Source organism: Brachypodium distachyon, chromosome 5 (genome assembly GCF_000005505.3).
Source record: "Brachypodium distachyon strain Bd21 chromosome 5, Brachypodium_distachyon_v3.0, whole genome shotgun sequence".
Taxonomy (NCBI): Eukaryota; Viridiplantae; Streptophyta; class Magnoliopsida; order Poales; family Poaceae; genus Brachypodium; species Brachypodium distachyon.
In genome coordinates this window covers 2452512-2473896 of record NC_016135.3, presented here as the reverse complement: position 1 = coordinate 2473896, position 21385 = coordinate 2452512, and the positions used below count along the sequence as shown (strand labels likewise).

General features: G+C 41.9%; 2 protein-coding genes and 1 long non-coding RNA gene across 3 annotated transcripts; all 3 read right to left on the bottom strand.

Moving 5' to 3' along the window:
• Window positions 1-38: 38 nt before the first annotated feature.
• Window positions 39-2940, bottom strand: LOC100836417 (rhomboid-like protein 19). Its single transcript, XM_003580816.4, has 8 exons — window positions 2665-2940; window positions 2199-2317; window positions 2056-2116; window positions 1558-1724; window positions 1099-1213; window positions 772-974; window positions 570-680; window positions 39-429 (listed from the first exon to the last, which is right to left on the bottom strand). The coding sequence occupies exons 1-8, from the start codon at window positions 2755-2757 to the stop codon at window positions 342-344; spliced, it is 957 nt and encodes a 318-aa protein (XP_003580864.1). The 5' UTR covers window positions 2758-2940; the 3' UTR covers window positions 39-341.
• A 3152-nt stretch (window positions 2941-6092) lies between these two features.
• Window positions 6093-11081, bottom strand: LOC100839167. Its single transcript, XM_024455510.1, has 5 exons — window positions 10639-11081; window positions 10294-10509; window positions 10086-10211; window positions 6732-6818; window positions 6093-6539 (listed from the first exon to the last, which is right to left on the bottom strand). The coding sequence occupies exons 2-5, from the start codon at window positions 10384-10386 to the stop codon at window positions 6444-6446; spliced, it is 402 nt and encodes a 133-aa protein (XP_024311278.1). The 5' UTR covers window positions 10387-10509; window positions 10639-11081; the 3' UTR covers window positions 6093-6443.
• Window positions 11082-13170: 2089 nt separating this feature from the next.
• LOC112269262 lies at window positions 13171-21385 on the bottom strand. The gene is made up of 3 exons (XR_002960805.1): window positions 20920-21385; window positions 17704-17847; window positions 13171-13550 (listed from the first exon to the last, which is right to left on the bottom strand). It is a non-coding gene; the product is annotated as an uncharacterized LOC112269262 (long non-coding RNA).

The window sequence follows — 21385 nt, the reverse complement described above, 5'->3', positions numbered from 1 at the left end:
CAACCCTATTACTATTATGGTTTGGCAATAAAACCCCATTCAACTGGAAAAAAAAAAACTTAACAAGTTAAAACTGATCATGACAAGTCATTCTTTCTACATTACATCTGGGACTGGGTATGCCACCCTTCTTTTCTTTCTCCACTGTAATCAGGAACTAGAGCACAATTTAACCAATCAACACTCACAAACAAAGAAGCAAAAAAGGGAGTGAAATATATCATATCATCAGTCGACTGTAAATGAATGCGCTCTCCAGAATACAAGCCTGGAGAGTTACAAACCATGGAGGCAACATGCGACCGTGGCTACTATGATGGTGTGGGGAGGACAAAAAGATCTTAATCTTCTGCGGTGTGAGCTGGGGCTTCTGTGTCAGACGTGTGTTCGGCAGCCAGCCTTTCCTCAAGAACCCTCTCACCACGCTCCCTGCGACGATGAGAATGGAGTTGGTGAGCTAAGAAACAATATTGTTTTTCTTTCGAAGAACCCCTAATCTCAACTTTTCAATCTCGCACTACCAACATTCTGTGGATTAACATGTAATTAGTTTTCCTGGTGAACTATACCTTCTTCTTGATGCTTTTGTAGGATCGGAAACTGGGAGGGCCAATTCCGATGGCTTGGACCTTGTGCACAGCATCCGGTCGAACAGATTAGCAACTGGGTCTGTAACTGGACTGCAAGAATACAAAAAGGACATGATGACTTCAAAAGTGAAATCGGTGGAACCAGTCTTTTCCAACATAGTAAGATGGTACTTAAAATTACCGCATGGCATCTGGGAACAAGCTGGGGAAGGAGAAGTCATCACTTGGATCACCCTTGAGTCCTGTTAGTGGGTTCCTCTGGAAGTACCTCAAGTAAATCCAGCTGACGTACATCCCAGACAACAAAGTTGGCAAGAAGTTGATGGAATCCGGCACAATGAAGGCCATGATAGTTGAGAAACACATGACAAAGAATGGCATCCACTGCAGCGTCAAAAATACACAGGGAAGTTGACATCAACAACCTTGTAACTTGTCATGGAAGATGAATGCAATAATACAGTTACAGCATTAGAAATTCTACTGTACTAGTAGTCCACCAATGTACCTTAGCCTTTATTTTCCAGAAAAAGCACATGGGGAGCTCAAGGTTTGGTAGGAGTTGCTTCAGGCCTACAAGAAAGCCAGCAAGGGCACCATGGAAGCCAGATAGCGGCGTCACACTGCACAACATGAGATAACAAGGTTAGCTAGCTAGTGCATATAATGTGCCATATTTTTCATCCAGCAGTGTCATTTTCCCAGACAACATTATTGCATTAGCCCGAACAATCAGAGTAGCAAAGTGATCATCTAAGTATGTACAAGAAATATTATCCAATACTAGAAGAGTAGCAGTGCAAGCACAATACTCTTCTTATTTGTTTCTACCCAACCCAAGTGTGTGGTATTATTCAATACAACAGAAGCAAATGTCAACAAGTTTTATAAGAGCCATGGTGCCTGCTAAGTGGTACTGTAATAAGTAAGATGTACATGTTGGATAGCTTGATGGCTTAAAACTTACAGGAAGCTCTCTTTTCCAGTGACATAGTACAGTGCAACAGCAATGCAGAATGCAAGGATGCCACAGATGGAGTTGACCAAAATAATGAACTTCAGGAACTCCTTACGGCCCCATACTGGTTCAATATCCTTCCCACAGAAGAGAAGCCCAAGAGAACTGCCGATAGCCTACAAAAGCAAAAGCAAAAAAGGAAGTTAAGATTTAGGCACAACACACAAAGGTTGCCCAGCTTATGCCAGTGCCATTTTATTCTGAATTACTTCTTTTTGTTGGAAAATGGAGCATCTATTGTCTCCATATGCAGACAGCCATTTGATTCTGAATTATGCTATTCTAAGGTGATGACTGATGAACGCTTTCAAAATTGGGCGTTTGACTTCAGCTCCAATGAGTAGATTTGGGATGAAAGGATGGATACTTGAGGTGTCATAAGTTTTCATTTCGTAGCCATGGCAAGTAATTGAAATATTCGGAAAGAGATCTGGGCATCTAGCTCACCCCTGGAAGAACTTGCTCAATGTAACCAGCCGTGAAGACCGTCCATACAAACGGAATTGTCCTGCAAGATGCAGATAAACATTTAGAGGCGTACTTCACTTCAGCTACCACTTTTGCCAACAAAAATTGAGGGGTTTACGCACTTGGCGGGGACGATGGCGAGGTAGTTGAGGGACGAAGGGACGAGCTGGAGCAGCACATAACCGCCGATGAGCACGACGACGAGGCCCTTGCAGGTCCGTGTGAACTCCTTCCCTGGAACCTGCGCCATGAAAACACCAGCAGTAAGCATCGGCAACACGCCCAGATCTGAGCAGCCAGAGACGCAACGAGCAGCTAAGGTGTCACTGCCAGATCGCAGCCTCCACTGGTCAACGCCAAGAGATCGAGATCCCAAGCTCACAAACCCTACAAGATCTCTTAAATCCGCAGCCAATGAGCTTTCCAGGAAATGGGTGGAGCAAGCGCAAGATCTCTCGTTACCGAGGCAAGATCCAGTCGCTAGTACACAAACACGGTTGACGAGCAAAACCTCAATTGATCTATACTCGCATCATATGGCGAGCAAGCAAGAACAGTGAGGAAGAGTAGGAGGAGCAGAGCGGTTACCACGGCGGGGGGAGCGGCGGCTCCGGCTTGGTCGGCGGCGGCGGCACCGTGGGCCTCGGCCGTCGGGTCCTGCAGGGGCTGGCTCTCCATCATCAGCAACTGAGTACTCAGATCTCCCTCCTCCTCCTTGCCGAGGTTGTTTACTCTCAGTAGCGCACGGGGAGGTGAGGTTGTTGGGGGTCAAAGGCTCTCAAGCTCAGGTAAGCAAGCAGGACAGGAGGAGAAGTGGCCTTCCCCCCTCCCCAGTCTCCGTCCGACCACCAAACACTAATCACTGGTACACGCTTCTTCGTCTTCCACTCTCTTAATTATCACGTTTAATCTCGCCTAACCTTTTTCTCTTAATTAATTGGGGACCGTTGATCTATCCCTCTCGATATCTCCCCTGCCACCACTACTGTCTAGAGAGCGAGTCTTTAGGTGGAATGGGCTCAAATTTCAATTTAATTTGAATTGAAGATTTCGTTACTTGTCAAATTTCAATTTGATTCTAAATGGATTTCCGTTATTTCGATTCTGGTTTTGGATGATATGGAATTCAAATGCGGAATAGAGCAAATTCGGTTCCAAAAAATTGTTTTGGTTGCAACTTGTAGACCTATAATACGAATCTCATAAGCACCCCCGGCGACCCGCGTGAAGTTAGAGCATGATGATGATTCTATAGCCCGAAGGATGAATGTGGTGGACACAAAAGAAAGACGAAAGTGTTGTAATATATCTAGATCTATGCGCAACAGATGAGGAAGAGCATACCGTGAGAACCAGAAGTAATTAATCATACATCATGTTAGCAATGAGCGTCCCCGTGATGGTTGGCTAGAAATGAGGATGAGGCGGTTGAAGAAATGGAAGAAGAAATGTCCAATGTGAACGCATATATCGAGAGGCGTCTATTGAAGGGATATACCAATGGAAGAGGATATGATGGTTATTTTCAAGGTCATGGACGGTAGAGGATGTGTGGAGCGGATCAATGAGAAGACTGTGACTATGTAGTTTCTTGACGACCTCCGCTAGAAAGTTGTCGGTTTCTGGCCAATGATCTAGTGACAGTTAAGTATGTTAGAGTGGGAGAAGCAGCAAGAGAAGAGCCACAAGAATCTAGAAATCAAAAGGAGGAAACCAATTAATCCGAAGCGCATAAGAGAGGCTGTGCTGTGGAGGCATAGAAGACAAAAAGACAAGCTCGAGAAGTATCACGGTTTTGCGGTGCCTTGCTCGGTATTCAAGAGCATCCATAAACTGACCCCTAATTCCAATTCTCAATCTGAAAGACATACAAGATTATTAGGATTGTATATTTCTGTACGTGATAGTTAGAATGTACTATCTCTCTTTCTGAAAATAAGATGTTCTAATAATTTGTCCTAAGTTAAACCTTTTAACGTTTAACCATATTTATAGAAAATATACTGACCTCTATAATATAAAATAAGTAAACTATGATGATACATATTATTATGGATTTAATAAATTTAATTAGAGTTGTAGACGTCAGTAAATTTTTATATAAATTTGGTCAAACATTAGGAAGTTTGATTAGAAACAGGGGCATACCCACATGTATTTCGGGGGTGTGCACTGGACATAGGATCCCAAATTGTTTTCTTTGTTAAGTTTGAGATGAATATAGTGTGTCGTTCCAATTTCAAACAAGATTTGTGTGTGATTAAGAGGTTGGACGCTGGGACACTTCTACTTTAGGTAAGCCCCTGCTTAAGAACATCTTATTCTAAGAACAAAGTGAGTACAAAAGTATCATTTCTTTTGAGTTTGATCAGTTGCCATGATGTAAGTTGATTCTGGTGTATTATTCTACTCTCTATTACTGAACGTGCTCTGAGTACACACGAGGACTAAGTAGTTGGACATTTTGAAGGCAACAACTCCCCGTTGGTTATCTCTTTTCTTATCTTCCTTTTAATTTTGTTTAGTCAATCACAAGCTATGTATGGTAGTACCAAATAGTACCATCCATTAAAGTGTTTCACAATCAGATCATCCAAAACAAATTAGAGTATTAGTGGATACACAATATTATTTATTTAAAAGTTGTTCAGAAACGTAAGTTGAAACAATTAAGCACTGCAACTTTTAAAAAGGAGATAATTAATCATGGATTAAAAGATCTGAAGGTTCAGTGAGAGTTGGGCAAGTGTTGCTTTCCTAGTCCTAACCATGCACACATTTTCTGTCACATATGTGGTTCGACGAAAAATGCCTCCCACCAAAATAGTATCATTTTCTATGACTTTGTTTAACAAGTTTATTATCCTTCGTTAACGAAACCTTCAGTTCAATGACAAGCCTCTGTCCCAGCCATTGTAATGTACCGTAAATTAAGTTTCAAAAAATATAGTTCTGTTGGCTAGTTTATTACTGCTCCCTCTGTCCAATAAAAGATGTCTCAACTTTGACTAAATTTAAATGTATCTATACACTAAGTTATATCTAGATACATTCAAATTTTGACAAACTTGAGACATCTTTTATTGGACAGAGAAAGTACTTTACATTTTTCTTACCTTGAATGTTGTTGAGCTGGAAGATTTTTTTTTACAATGGACAATTTAAGGGTGAGTTTGGTATTGAGGTGGAATATGATAATAAAAAATAGCGATGGTGGCCGGCGCCCTACTGTTAATTGCCCTTTTTCAGAAGCTAAACTCTCATTTATTTATTTTGACCAAAAGCTAAACTCTCATTTATTGCTTTGTTGAGCCCTTGTTAGCACCTGGTTAACTATTAAATGAGCACATTTACAAAAATTCAGAAGCTTGGACTGTGAGTTAATCATATTGTCAAATGCTATTGCCTTGGTGAGCTGTTTTTTTTTTGACCGGGGCATTGGTGAGCTGTTTCTCAACCATTTTCTGCTGCAATTCAGTATTTATGCTTGTGCTCTGAACCAAATTTGGGGCATAGCATTTTTAGCTGTTGTGAGCTTGATCTGTAATTGTCACTTTTGTGAAAAACTTGGCTTGAACCTGGCAGTTTGTCTCTCTCTATCATACAACGTTTTGAGTATTGAGTGACAATTTTGCTAGGATCTAGTTACAACTCTCTGATTGGATAGGTTGCAAGTGTATTGTGCCCTAAATTTCCTTCATGGTTTGTCTATCACCCTGGATCCATTATGAATACTTCAAGCTAAGTTTCTTGCTGTGAAATTTTAATACCTCTTAGAACAAATTAACCAATGATAATTGTTAAGTTGAACTGGTTATAGGTTTTGGTTTTATTAAAGCAGTTTTCCATCAGCATTGCACTACATAATAAGTGGCTTTGACCACATCTCATAGACTATCTCAATTCAGGCACATCTCATAGACTTTTTCCAAAACGGAAACTTCTGGAAAATTCTGGTGGTAAGATGGCAATTTCGTGTTGAAAAAGTCAAACTTTCTGTTTTGCGATAGACGGTGTGTTGTGGAAAATGACCACGAAACAAAATTGTAATGATATTGGGCAAAAGCGCAATCCGGTGGTGTGTTTCGACAAAAGCTGGAAAATAACAGTGTCTTGTGACTATTTTTTTTAATGATGTCAACATGCTAAGCCGTGTCCTCTCTCTGATTTTTATCGGTCAGCAGCACCTAGAATTGCTCCCCCACTTCCAAACCCAAGCCTCACCGCCCCCGGCAAGCCCCATTCGTGGATCCGTGGGAAGCAGGCAGTGGGAAAACGAACAAGGCTGTGTCCCCTGACAGGGAATTAAGCCAGACACTCGATGACTAAACGATCAACTCCAGGTAAAATTCTCAATTTTTTCCATTTTAGCGATGTTTGTTCTCGCTCTCCGCCTTCTCTGAATTGTTTGAGCCTTCGAATAATCTTCCACCCAAGCCAAGGACGGCGCTGTTGTCCCATAACTGAAGAAAAGAAATCATCAAACTCTTGCAATACATATCACGCAGACACAGGTTAAAAAAATAAAAAGCAAATTCCAGTCGACCCTGCTACTTCTATGATTTCCTACTATATATTGTTTTATTATGCACACTGTACTAAGTCCCCATAACGAAATTCATGGAGGTTGATTGATTAGTTTTCTACACACCTACCTTCTTACATTGATGCTCTCCAAGCTGTCTGGACATGAATACTCTCGTGCAATACTGTTTGCATGGACTACAGTATAAGTCTGCAACCTGAAGAATAGTACAAACTGCTGAAAGGTAAAACTGAAAGCATGAATGTGCGAAAATAAAAAAGTATAATAATATTTCATTGAGTTATATCCTTTTAAGTAGATCATATCTCCCTTGTGATTTCGTATTCACGTTTAACATTGGGCTTACAAAAATCATATGAAATATGTTCAGATTTCTAGTTAGAGTTGGTGGTTACAAATAAATCAGCTAAACTTCTGAGTTTGCAACATAAATATGTTTAGAGGCTAACAGTGTTGCTAACTTATCACATAATTTAGGATCTACATTATACCATTTTTTTGGCAATATCGTTCCAGTTGCAAACATAAATAGAATATCTCGAATTTACAAGAATTCCCACGTGTTAACGAAAATTTAGACTAAATTAAGCAATAAGTGTTCTGGAGCATGGATGTATAAAAACAAATACAAAAAATATTTACTCCTGAGAATTTTGTGTACTTCAAATCTAAAGTTCCATCAAATAACAACAAAATCTATTCGGGGACAATATTATGACTCATCTCGACCTTGAAAATACAAATGAGAACATGCATATCTAACTTAAGCAACACTTCAATTGCTCTTCATGGTAACCTCCCAATATTCAGAAATGCATCTTCATGGCAACTACTTCAGCGTATCAATCAAAATCATCACTGGGAAAATTAATTATTCTAAGGAGTTGTAAGCAATAAAACGATCCAATATGTTCATTTAGGTTAAACATATCCTAAGGAGATGTACTCCCAATAATCTCAGTGTAGCATCTTTAGCTTCCTTTCTTTATTGATTGCATTTACTCTTGGTATATGCAGATGTCAATTCTATAAGGCTTGATAGGTTTAATGAAAGTCAAGATATTTGTTATGGAAGCTACTAGAGCAAATCCACCGGGGGAAAGATAGAAATATTCTAGAAACCTTTTGAAGAGGATAATATTTACCGTGGAAAACACTAGAACAATTATTCATGGTAAAATAGGAACTCCCTCTTTTGTACAAAGGTTGCGAATTTGGTTTCGTTAAGACAAGGCTTTGACCAATCATAATTCTGGTTTTCATATATAAATTTATATCAATAGATTCGTTTTAAAGTTGTTGCTAATAATCATGGTTTCGTACCATATGAGTTACATATTGATAGTGTAATTATTGGTAAACGGCTTGTCTTAACATCCTCAACTTCTTTGATTGGAAAGCAAAGCAGAACGAAATACGGGTCATACAGTGGCGGACCCAGGATAAATTCGAAGGTGTGGCGGAGTTTACAAAAAAAAATCATCTGCTATACAACGATGCAGAAACTTACTAGAATATTAGATATATATTACTTTACATTCGACAAGTATATACAAATTCAAAAATAAAGTATTGGCGCACAAAAATTCCTGAATAGATGAGACTAATATGGATGACCGATCACCAATCTATATTAACTAGATGATGCCCCGCACGTTGTTGCGGAAATTTTTAGTTAACATAGAATATTCAAAATTGAAAACATATAATAAAATTGTATGTTCTTCACTAAGTAACATGCATGCATGTGCAAAAATATGAGTTTTCCACTAAATAGGTGTGAAAAAATTAATTATGTGATGATATGGCATGCTTGCATGTTTAGAGAAATCAAATAGTGGTTGCTTCTACTTAGATATAGAAAATGAGAAGAACATAGAAATGATCTGCAAAACATTAAAACCGTAGAAAAAAAATATGAATCAGTAACTTGTAGTGTCATATGCAAAATAGAATCACGGGGAACACATTATGTAGTTCCACATTCGAGTTCTAGAGTTCTAGCATCTTGGCGATGGAAGACCAATTTCAATCTGCGTCCAGCGTCCTCCTCGCCTAAGCGCTCTCTCTCCCATGTGCGTGCGTTGGCGCCCTGCCCAGCAGGCAGTGGTGGAGTGCCTGGCCGATGGATCGATCAGTTGCGCAACATAAGCAACACGAGCGACGGAGTCGAGGCCTGTGGAAGTCCCTAGGCTTGTGCCATTTTGGCTGAGGCCCAACAGATCAAACAAAACATATACATATACCTATGCTCTAACCCACAAGGTAGGTATGGCGGCGGCCACACCATGCCATACCGGTGCATCCGCCCTTGGGGTCATACATTGTGAAATGTACACCCACTGTGTCACACATCTGGATGAGGGGACCCACTGTGTCACACATCTGGATGAGGTGGTCAGAGGTCGTTAGCATGCAGGTTCACCCATGTTATTTACCAACCTATGGTACTCTAATTTTGTTGGCTACTATAGTTACCGGAGGCCAGATCCATTACTATTTAATGAAATTCGTTCATTTTGTGTTAGTCAATAGACATTGGAAGTTGGTATAACAATTCAATAGCTCGAGAACACACGTGGCATTCCAGAGAGGTGATACGTTTGTGATATACTCCGTCCACATTATTGACCGTTTGCTGAAAGATGTCCATGATCTAATAATCTCCACTTCATTATATGAAGAACTGTAAAACATAAGGCAATCTATGTGCAACGTTAATTTTAACCGATAATTCTGTCTGGTCTTTCCCAAAACTATTTTACGGGTTAGTGTCATATATACAACAAGCTCGAAGGTCCGTCTAATGCAACCGCGAGGAGCGATTATTCCTCGATTTGCCTTCGATTTCTCACGGTTTGACGTAACATATTTTTCATTAAATCTCTTAACACTTTTGATGCAGCTATAAAACGTGAGATATGAAAGTAAACTTATTGCATTGTGCTACACATCCAGTGTTCTTTGTTCAGCTGCATAGGGAGCATCCACATGAATACAACAGGTATGTATATATGAAAACCTTAATTTCTTTTTTTTAATACTCATCTCAATGCACTTTCTCCCTAATATTTTCCCTACAGGATGTCAATCAATTCAGAGAGGCAAGTTCAGAAGAAATTTACTCAAGCAATTCAAGAGATAAGGGACACTAAATCGCCACCGGTGTATCTAACTTTCAAAAGCATATCTTCTCATACCACAACCCCAAAGTTTGATCATCCATCCGTCAACATTGAGTTCATGAAAAATGGGACATTACGTTTCCAGATTTTTCCTATGGAAGAACCAACTCAGAGGAACATCATCTTACATAAGTACTTCTCTTTGATATCCTATAATATTTATTTGACTCAACTGCAATCCAGTTGTCTTTTTGGCATGGACATAAGCATTCAATTTTATATGAATCAAAATTTTATAAGACAAAAGGATAACACAAAAAAGGATCTTGAGTACATACTGTCAGGAGAGAGTTCGCTGATATAGATGAAATCAATTCGCACAAAAATCCGACATAATTCCGCTTGCTGCTGCTGCGCTCGAACTTCAGAAAACAAATAAATATGAGAAAGCGGCCTGCAAATCCCTGACGAAAATAACCAATTCAACACCCCGCCAGCACACAATCTGGACACCTACACAGAAACCTAAGATGCGAAGTCCCAAACCTTGGAATGGCTCCTGGAATCCGGCAAGACGCAGGGGTGAGGAAGAACCGTGTGGAAGAAGGGACTAAATAGAGCGCGCCCCATGGCCGCCATTAATACCGACCCGAAGTCCCTGCAAATTCAGGTGTAGTGGCTGCCATTTCTGATGCAAATGAGAGGGGAATGAAAGCAGCGGTTACTTAGCGAGGGCGGAGGTGCAGCGACGGCCGAATTTGACTGCAAATCACAAAGCAAAAATCAAAAAGCAGAAAAATGAGAACATTTTTTACGTGTCAACACCAACCGGAACAATTGCGCCAAGATTGTGTACCTTCGAGTTTCAGAAGAAGAAAAAAGACCGTGTACCTTCGCAGACGGCGCTCGGCGGCAGCTGGGGCTAAGCCCGAGCCCGTCGGTGCAGGGATGCGGTGGTCAGGTATGAGCCTGGGGGCGGCGGGGACGGCGCCCGGCGGCAGCCGGAGACGCGATAGTCGGGGCGGAGCCAGTGGGCAGCGCGACGACAGGGGACGGGACGTTCGGGGGCGGAGTTAGTGGGGTCGGGGCTGATACGGGGGCGGCGGGGACAGCGGTCGGCGGCGGCGGGGACTGAGCTAGGCGGTTGCAACCCGCAGCGTTGGGCCGGGGGTGCAGCAGCCGGGGCGGAGCAGTGGGCGCCAGGGACACGGCAGTCGGGGCGGAGCCGGGGGCGGCGAGGTCAGCGGCGGCCGGGCTGAGGGGATTGAGCTCAGCAGTTGCAGAGCGCATCGATGGTAGGGGCAGCGGGCAGGCTAATTAGAAGCAGTGGCCAGTTTGAGCGGTCAGGCTAATTAGAAGGGGCCGGCAGGTTGACGTGGTAGGGATTAGAAGATGGAATTATGAGATGCTCACGTGGACGGCTTGCATGTGCAGCTTGCAAAAATTACTGCAGTTAGTGGGATTCAACTTTATAGAGTTTATAAATTCATTAATTTGTCAAAATATTCTTAGGAGTAATTATCAAACCACTATCTCCAAGGAAAATATCCAGGTCGAGTAAAGGTGATCGATGTTCCTCAGTGACGGGCTCATAGTGTGGGTTCTCATGTTGTACACGTCGCCCGTGTCGATAAAATAAATAACATCGCTCTCTTCCTCTTTGTGGGCAGGAATTGACTTGCTGAAGCGTCTAGTGTCCGACCGCCTATCCCACCAGTAACCGGCCTCCACGTGCCTGCACATACGTCCGCCTCGAAAATCTCCACCTTACGAGTGAACTGTGTGATATATGCTGGAAATTGCAATTGTCGCTTCACCATGAGTAGCTTTCGGCTTGACTCAACAAGGTGCCAGTTCACGGTGATGAGATTGCATCGTCGTACCAATAGTGTAAGGGCTCGTGAATCATGTCATCACGGGTGCTTATCATGAGTTCGTGCACGGCACACTTGTCATCCATTTGGCTCACTATGTAGTAGTCCTCGAACTCATCATCATCATTATGTCCATCCTCGTTCTCATCCTCGTCATCATCTTCGTCATCGCTGCTCCACACATAAAATTTATAATCCATTGGCGGATGCCTGATGACACGGTCGATGCTGTGTGACACCATAAAGCTTGTCCCCAAGGAACGCGACGTCGATGATGTAAACATACTGAGCCGTCCGCGGCTTGGGTAACCACACGCCCTTTCCCGGCCGGACCAAGATGACCGGGTAATTCCAGTTGTTGGTCACGAGGGCGACGACGTCGTCAGGCGTCGACCGCATGAGCACCTTGCGGACCTGGAAAAGCCTGGAGACCTTGCCGATGACGGCGTCCAGCTCGCGGAGCGGCACGGTCGCGGCGGAGAAAGGGTTATGCAAGGAGTAGGCGTGCGCGTTGTTGTTGGCGTCGACGCTGTCGAGGGCGAGCCATCCGTCGGTGGAGCCGATGCATCTCGCGTTCTGGGGGAACGACGGCAGCCGGTACAAGGGCTGGACGCCGTTGAGCGTCAGGAAGGAGCCGTCCGCCAAGACGATCCAAGGCGTCTGCCGCGGCGGAACGGCTGACGCGTGCTCGGTAACCGCCGATTTCCATGAGCGGCACACGGCGCGGAACCGGGCGCGGTCGAGCGAGGGCGAGTGCCCGGAACGGCAGAGCTCCCGGAAGTGAGCGTGGCGAGCGGACGACGACAAAGGGAGGAGGATATGTAGCTGCAGAAGTCGAAGCCAATGGCCGCGGTCGTCAACGGAGGATGGCGAGAGGAGGCGGTCGATTACGAGGCCTAGGAGCTCCGGCGGGAGATCAGACCACGGCGGCGGCGCCATGGGCGCACGCCGTGCTTGGCTTGTGTATACTCTGGGAACGACAGAATACTGGATACGGCGACCGAGATGCTGCACGGGCTGGCAGTCCGGCCCCGCTGGATATATAGACCTGGGCTTTGATGGGTTCGCAGTCACCGGAAAGGGCGTCCTGGCCCGGCCCACCTCCAAAAAGCGTGACGCTTCAGCGAAACGTGACTGGATCGGACTCCAATTCGCATGTCCCACGCGACTTGGGCTGATCCGCTATCTATCTACTGACGGGCACCCGGACGGAGGGTTTCAGATTCTCATGGGTGGCTTGCTGGGCCACATTTGCTGGATCCGATTGATCCACCTACATTATTGAGTAGCTCCCTCGAGAACAAAATAAAACGACTCCTACATCATGGAGGCTACAAATTCCATGGATTCTAAAAAAAAAAACAAATTCCATGGAATCGGATACTAATTACTAAGGCTAAAATGAGTTGCTCTACACAGTGGGGTGTGTAGGAGAGATGGAGAAGAAAAATCATAAATAAGTGCCACCTGTCCTCACCAATCCTTTTTTCAAAGGAGCCTCGCCCCTGATTTCATTAGCGAAATCACAGCATCCGACAAGGTTCAATTCTAGAGGCTCAGTAGAAAATAAAGCAGTACAACATATTTAGACTGAACATTACAGAAAACCAAGGTCGACAACAGAAAACCAAGGTCGTCACCAATCTCAAAGCATCCCCTTCTTCTTCTTTGAGCCGCTCCGATTCCCATTTATCACAATCTGGTTCTGTCGGGTTTTTTCCGCACAACCAATGTTGCAACAAATTGTACACCAAGGCAAGCAATTCTCTGTTCCCCATGGAAGTAGATGCGTTCGTTTTTTTGCAGGCGTCAAACACACTGGCGAGTTCTTTAGCAGTTCGAGAGACTCTACTTGCTACTGCTCTAGGTTACTTACCATAGAAAAAAAGGGAAACTGATTAATTCCTTGTACAAAAAGTTATTACCCACCTGCAGAAGAAGATATCTGGTGTGAGATGATGGATCCATGGAGTTACAAGTTTATGATACTCTTTTCTTTTTACAAAATTGTTCCTTTTATTTAGGTAGCCCTGGGTGATGGATGACATTGCACGGTAGCAGATCAGTTGGGCTCCAAATCACTCCAATTTATCTGCTTGCAGCAATTTGATATTTCTGACGTTTTCACATGATACTGTACTATATGGAAGTTCAGTTTTGTTCTGTGATTTATTTCAGTAATCTTTTCATAAGGTAACTTTTGTTTCTGTACCTCTCTGTCCTCTAAGACCTCAGTAAATCTTCGAGTGTTACTGAAGAAGTTGAAGATGGCGTGCAGCAGCTGGCAAAGCAGCGGTGATATCTCGCCAGGCACTGGAGTATGAACTGATTACAGGATGTGTTCTTTAGCATTCCATCATGGTTTCGTTTAATATAAATTGCATTATGTGGGCCTGTATTGAGATAGTGAGCTAACTATTCAGTTTAGTACTCAGGTCGTATCACATATGCAAAGCCGTAGCCTGTACGTACCAGCCAAGCAAGCTACTAGTATAGTAGTCACCATTCACAAGGCTTGTATTACCTACCCAAACACCTTGTTACAGGGGAATGAAATCAACCTTGTTTTCAAAGGTATTTGTTGTAACAAGTAAAATACAGGTGTAATTTGTTCACAAAGTACATGTGCCTAATATTTGGTCCTACGTAAATCTTTTCCTGTTCCTGGGCAGATGCTATTGGGATTATGAGATTATCACAACAATTTTAGACTTAATGTTCACTTGCCAGGGCATTCTTCTGACTCTCTTAGTACTCATGTGTGGTGAAGCATGTTTACTTTTCTTTTTTCAGTACAAGTAATTGACTGAATTATAAGCCATGTGAGATATTCTTTTTTAACCGCCATGTTATTTAGTACTCCGTACTGGAACTACAATACAACCCTTCATTTATTATAAACTTGGCAAGGCTAAAAAAAGAATAAGTTGCCACCCAGCAAATTTTCTAAGTAATATCACCGATAGTAATTTGTGCATTCACATTCTTCATTATATATTCTGGTTCCGAGACTGCTTGTTAGTTTTCCCAATGTTGATTCGTACGTGTGCACATGATTGCATCTTCTTTTGCCCAACTCTAGCCTTTTCCACTTAGTTGAATAAAAATCTATTGGTCAAAACTCAATTTAACATAGCAGGTATTCGCCCTTCGGTTCTTTCTTGTATTTACTGTTTGATTCACAGCCAATATTGGCTATTTTTAACTAACGATCATATATTTCTCTGTCATAAAGAATATTTTTCGTCCCCAAAATGTTGAAAAGTACATAAATGGTCCTTCTCTTTTTTTCGTATATTTTTCATCCATCAAATGTTAAAACCAGACACCAGTGGCTCCTCACACAATCCAAAGAGGTATAAGTGCAAACAATTTCATGGTTTTGGCTCTGAAACTACCATGTTAGCCTGCTAAGTTGGCAACAATTCCGTTTTTCGACTTCAAGTCGATTTGTTTTTGCAAAAAACAAAAGAAAAATACTTCAAAGAACAAAACCATGACACACATCAACACTAATACCGCTCTGCACGGGCCAGGGAAAAGGACCATCAGTGTTCGGTTTTGATAGTTGAGAAACGAAAAGTATACGAAAATAAGTTGAGTTGCCATTTGCGTTGGGGGACGAAAAATATACTTTTCTCTAACGAAATCGTCTCGATCGAGTGCAGGAAGATACAACAGGCAAGGTTTAGCTTGAAACTCTTGATAATGCAAGAGAGAACCCAAACAAAGATCAGTTTAATTACTTTTGTTGAAGAGGCATGCTTAAGGCTCGATACTTACCACTGTTGAGTGAGCAGATCCGTATGTGAACCGTACCGTTCTGCACCAGACCATATTGTATTTATGTCGTAAGCTCGCCATTGTTCACCGGCCAGAAGAAATGTTAACCCGTCCATTTTGATTTCTCCTAGTCCATTAAGTTGTTGCATGAATCCATTTTGATTTTTTGGAAGGATGTGGGTTTTTTGCTGCATAAGAGGAGGTCCTTTTTTTTGCATGAACTGATTAATTTGCCTATTAGTGCAATCAGTAGTTGTTCTCGCATCTGAAGACATGTTTTGATTCATTGAATTGTGGCTGTTCCGTTTGGCTAAAATTTACAGAGATCGATTTTGGATGTTTATGGAACATTGTTTATGTATAAAATCGGTTGCTTCTCCAACTATCTACTCCAGTACTACAATTCAAGGACAGGCAAACGAAGCGAGAGTAATTAGAGCAGTACAAGATTTCCTGGACGACCAGCCGGTCCAAGCTAGCCCAACCAGACGTCTCGACGTTCTCAGGGTCCGCACACGCATGAATTCACCGTCCACAGCTAGAGAGACACCATTCAGCATATACTCCTTCCGTTCCATAATTCTCCAATCAATTAATGGTTCAATTAATCCCCTTTTCCTCGCAGCAAGCTGCGTATTGCACTTGCACCCGGACGGACGCGCCGGCGCGACGAGTCCATGAAAATGGCTTCTTGTTGCTGCTACGTACAACTACTGATATACTGGCGCCTAGCTAGCTAGGCACTTGATTTTGATGGTGCTCCAGTTCGTCCAGGACGATAGCTAGCTAACTAAATCCTGGGGCCACGGACCAAATTAACAATCTCGAACCATGTTAATTTCCCGGAAAACTCCAGGTCCATGCCAGGCAGAGACGCAGAGTAGTAACTTACCCAACTTTTGGCGTTGGAAAAACACGGCTCTTTCTCCACCGCCTTCCTGTTGAAGGAAATTAACCCTATCTCTCCTTAATTTGCTTGGAGATCTGTACAAGCTTCCTCGTTCTCGATCTCCGCCCACACACGCTGCTCCTTAAAATCGCGCGCGCGCCGTGAAGGCAACCGCACCATCCTCATCCAGTCATCCTCCTCATCGTCTACTAGGGTTTACGAACCACTCCTCCTCTTCTTCCCCCTCCCCGCGTCGTCCGCCGCCGCCGCCAACCTCATCGGACGCCATTTAATTCGTCCGTTCATCGATCTCCGCCGCGCAACTTCTCTCGATTACTTGCCGCCGCTAGCTTTGTGTTGATCTGCTAGGGTTTAGGATCCCTAGCTCTATGGCGTCGCCAACGACGCTTTCCGGCCATGATTCGGACCTGGATCCGCCGCCTAGGGCTCCTGGCCATGGTACGGATGTCGATCCTCCGCCTGCGCCTCCAGAAGACTATGACTCGGACGGCGATACGCCGCCTAGTAGTGTTGTGGTTGTCAAGCCCAACGGAGACATGTATATACGTAGAAAGTGAAGCCACGTTAACAGGTTCTATTCCGATCTCTCTTTTTCAGTTCCTTTATTATTTCATTTCTGTTGTTGTACACCACTATGCTTTTGATATAGTACCCGGAAAGACGACTATTCCCTGTAATGTTTCGAAGACAGATCTGCTAGCAATTGTCTGAAGATTTTATGATGAGTTTTCAATAGACAAAATTACATTCTTGTTTTTTGTTCTATTCACGCTGTGTTTTCTGCTGACTGAGTTCGATGTCAAAATGTCACTACTGAGCTAGCTAGTTCGACACTTGGGCTGGGTTAAGGTTTAGCTTGTCAATTGTCAAGCTGCCATGCAGAGCGCTGCTTGGGCGAAGTTGCCCCACGTTGGCAGCAACTAATACCGCTTCCAGCCGGATGAAGGATCAAAATTGTCTGTTTTTGCGAATTGAGTGACTAAACGTCTACTTGAAAAAACGTTTAGCGAGCATTATATATACTTCCGTGCAAATTTATGGACGAAAAATAGTGTTCTCTTGTCTTTTCCCCCTTAATTAATCTTTGTTCATCTTGACCAAGACATGGTTTAGTTTGCTGCTAGCTACAATTATAAACGCTAACCATGGTTCTCGTGTTATGACAGGGAGGCTGTATTTTCTTCTCGAACGACAAGGAGTTTGCATGACAAGGCCACAGGGGAGGCATTAAAGTACAGTACTATACGTGTGACAAAACGTTGAGTTTCTTGTGGTATATACTATGTCTGAGTGAGAAACCAAATAAAATTCAGTTGCTGGCGAGCTTGGTATATAATGTTTATTGGTGTGCTGTACATTTCCTTATAAAATAAAGGGACAAGGCCTTACCAGCGTTTTGATGTACGTATACCTCCTTTTGTTCCAGTCGTTGTTTGTTTAATTCACTGAACTGCTTGCACAAAGCTGTCCTGCAGCATTGTGTGTACGCGTTCTTTGGCTACTTCATGATCAATATCTTTAGCTTTACCTGCGCTGTAGCAAGGAAAATTATTAGTTGCATAATTTTGGAAGCAGAATGGAGATATTGACCTTGTCCATATTATGGTTCATATCTTTAGTCTGCTTCGATATATGTAACCAAATATTAGCAGTAAGGAAATCAAATGCATATAGCTATATATATACTTTGCAAGCTTCTCCTGAGCTAGCCCTTCAGCTTTGACATATAGCTCTAATGGAGATCACAGGTTCTAGCTATGTAGCTAGTGAGCTACCCACTCCGTTTCATAATTCTTATCGAAATATTACATGTATCTAGACACTTTTTAGAAATAGATACATCCATTTTGGGACAAATTTGAGACAAGAATTATGGAACGGAGTGAGTAGTTTTTGTTTAGAAAAATATGCATATAATAAAACATTAACTGTTCGAGACAAATCTACATATACGCGTACATGGATGTATAGTACGTGGAGTACTAAAGATATACATAGAAGTATACATATACATATACATAGAAGTATACATATATATCCATAATTTTGTGGAGACAAATCTTTAATATTAACTGTTGGACGGAGGGAGTAACCATTTTGTTTTCCTGTATACATAGAAGTATCTTTAATATAGGTCCCAATGGTACACATTACACATGAGAAGAAAATATAAGAGATATTAGCTTCAAATCTGTTTCAAAATATAAATATAACACATGTTTTTTTTCTACAATACAACCCGACAGATGTATCATCATTTATAGAAGAAAAAACTGCAGAGCAGTTGATACATATTGCTTTAATATGTAATATAACACATGTGGAATATGTAATATATAACACATGCTGTAATATACACGAACAGTTGACATGCATTTGCGTCTCCTAATATCTTCTCTCCTCTTTAATAGTTAGTACTCCCTCCATCCAATAAAGGATGTCTCAATTTTGAATAAATTTGAATGCATTTATACACTAAGTCATGTATACATCTAAATTTTGACAAACTTGAGACATCTTTTGTTGGACGGAGGAAGTATTGCTTTTTATATGGGCTTAAACATGATAAAAGTAGCTTTGCTGATTAGACTCCAAAGCAACAACCTCTTTCTCCACGTATGTACTAAGGCCGCGTTTCTCATTGAGGTGGATTATGATAATCCAGCTTTTTTGTGTTTGGCGGCTAACTAACTTTTTATGTTTTCAATTCTTTTACTTTTTTCAATAGAAGATTGCAAAATAAGTTCAGCGCAACACCCAGCCAATACCAAACTAAGGCTAAGCCAATAAATGTACTCACTTCGGCCGGAATTACTTATCAAAAATTACATGTATCTAAATGCTTTTTAAACATAGATACATCCATATTTGAACAAATTTGAGACAAGTAATATGGATGGGGGAGTATAGTATATTTACTTATGTGAATGCATGCATGCAACTCAAATACACAAAGTGACACGCGTGCGAATTGGTAGCAAGGTTGACAGGACACAGACCAACACTGTGCAAAACAGCAGTTACGACCAGGCTGATCAGCGCCCACATCGTGACAACTGGGCGTCATCTCTGAGATCAATTTTGAAAAACCATACGTCACAGCTAGATTGAAATCCTGCTTTAAGACACGTATGCCTGAGAAAAAAAGATTTATCTTCAATCAATTGGTCAAGTTGTTACTTGAACCAATTTAAATGATGGTCATGTCCAGTGCTTCGTGGTGCTGCAGTACGTGCAAAATTGATGAATTGTCCTATGAGTGGAAAATTCTGCCGAAAATTGAAGAAACGAAAAATCTATAGATGAAAACAATTGGTACCTCCCCACAAGAAAAAACAAGAAAGAAGATAACTGAATTTGCATTGGGTATAAGAAACATACCCATTTATTGTTTCGAGGATCTATAAAACACAGGAATATGAAAAGCATAGTATTGGAGTGGCATGTGCTCTTGAATTAATCCTATAGAATTAAAAAACAACGGGAAGCATGATTTCTAGAGTACTTTTAAAGGATTTCAACTCTTATGAAATTTTTCTATGTGTAGCATTTGTTTCACATTAATAGAGATGCTAAATTCCTAAAATGATGTCCAAATTGACCTAAATGTGAGACCTAATGGAAATTTCCTAAGGATTGGAGCCTCTTTGATTTGTAGGATTTCAAAAACACAGAAATAGAAAAAACATAGGAATCGAATGTCATGTTGAATCTTACAGGTATTCAAAACATGGGAATTTGCAATAAAAATTGTTTGATTGCACCATAAGAAAAAAAATACACAAGCTTACTTGAAGGATTAGATGCAACTCCAAGCCATGATTGTCATAGAAACAAATGAATTTTTTAATGAGGTTGGATGTTACGGAAATTTTCCTTTCAAATTGCATGCAAAGTATACGTAGTTCACATGAAAAATTACTATGTTTTCAAATCCTACAAATCAAACGAGTAGTATAGGAAAAATTCTTTAGAAACAGAATCCTCCAAAATTCCTTGAAATTCTTTTGAAGCAAAGAGTCCCTTGAAGTGTGACATTCTAGTCCTCTATTTTTCCTGCTCCTATGAGCTGTAATTTTAAAATCTTGCAAACTGAATAGACACACCGAGTGTTTGACACCGTTTAAAAAGAAGGAAATTTTAGCAAGAGGTTTGAGTAGATGAAAAAAAAACTCCAAAACAGAGTGCAAAATAACCCATATATAGGAGAATTTCCGTAAGGATATGGCCTATTCTTGAGAATCAAATGCCCAACACAAAGGAATTTTTCCTAAAGATTCAAATCCTCCAAAAGTCCTATGAAATTCCTTTGAACAAATCCGGAGCCCTGATCCCAAAGTAGCAAACGCTCTACAATTTGTTTGCTGTACGAGAGGAGAAGAGAATTTGTTTGCTGTACGTACTAAAGACCGGAGAACAACATCAATAATTAAGAACCTCCCATCGATCAGCAGCTTGGTAAGCTAGTTGGCAGAGAGGTACAAACCTTGCAACAGTCCGTAATCTAGTCGAGCGGCAACATAAACATGTTTTTGCATTTGAGATAGACAGAGAGTCAAATGAAAGAAATCATATAGAAATATGAAATGAAGTACTTGTACGTACTTGTATGCTAATCGAGCTGAGAAGAATCAAAGTCAACGCCTGCAGGCCTTCCTGGTTTGCATTATATCGGCGAAGGATGCATCGGGAAGGCCTCAATGTCAACGCCTCGAAGCACCTCCCGATCCCCGAAGCTACAGCTTCTCGATCGTGATGTGTGAGGGAAGAAGCCGGCGAAGCCGCCGCCGGCCGGCCGGCCACCGTAACGACCCACAGCATATATGCCTAGGTACACGTACGATCATGCATGTTGAGCTAATGCCATTCCACAAACAAGCAGGGGGTTGCTGGTGCAGTTGTGAACAGCGAGTGAAAGAAAGAAAAGGAGACAACTCTTGCTGGCGGTAGGGAGGAGTTTGAGAGAAGAGAAACACATCGAATGTGCTCTACAGCTCTTATAGTCGCTGAGGAATTGGTTGGATGGAGGGCGGCATTTTTCAGGAAGCAACAAGATGCAGAAATCCTGCGG

Excerpts from the sequence above, each read along its gene's own strand:
- LOC100836417 (XM_003580816.4), bottom strand. The coding sequence starts at position 2,757 with ATGATGGAGAGCCAGCCCCTGCAGGACCCGACGGCCGAGGCCCACGGT. Across the intron at positions 1,725-2,055 it reads TTGAGCAAGTTCTTCCAGGG|GCTATCGGCAGTTCTCTTGG; the intron begins GTGAGCTAGATG and ends TTGCTTTTGTAG. Across the intron at positions 430-569 it reads ACAAAAGCATCAAGAAGAAG|GGAGCGTGGTGAGAGGGTTC; the intron begins GTATAGTTCACC and ends TCATCGTCGCAG.
- LOC100839167 (XM_024455510.1), bottom strand. The coding sequence starts at position 10,386 with ATGGCGGCCATGGGGCGCGCTCTATTTAGTCCCTTCTTCCACACGGTT. Across the intron at positions 10,212-10,293 it reads ATTCCAGGAGCCATTCCAAG|GGATTTGCAGGCCGCTTTCT; the intron begins GTTTGGGACTTC and ends TATTTTCGTCAG. Across the intron at positions 6,540-6,731 it reads GAGAGCATCAATGTAAGAAG|TTATGGGACAACAGCGCCGT; the intron begins GTAGGTGTGTAG and ends TCTTTTCTTCAG.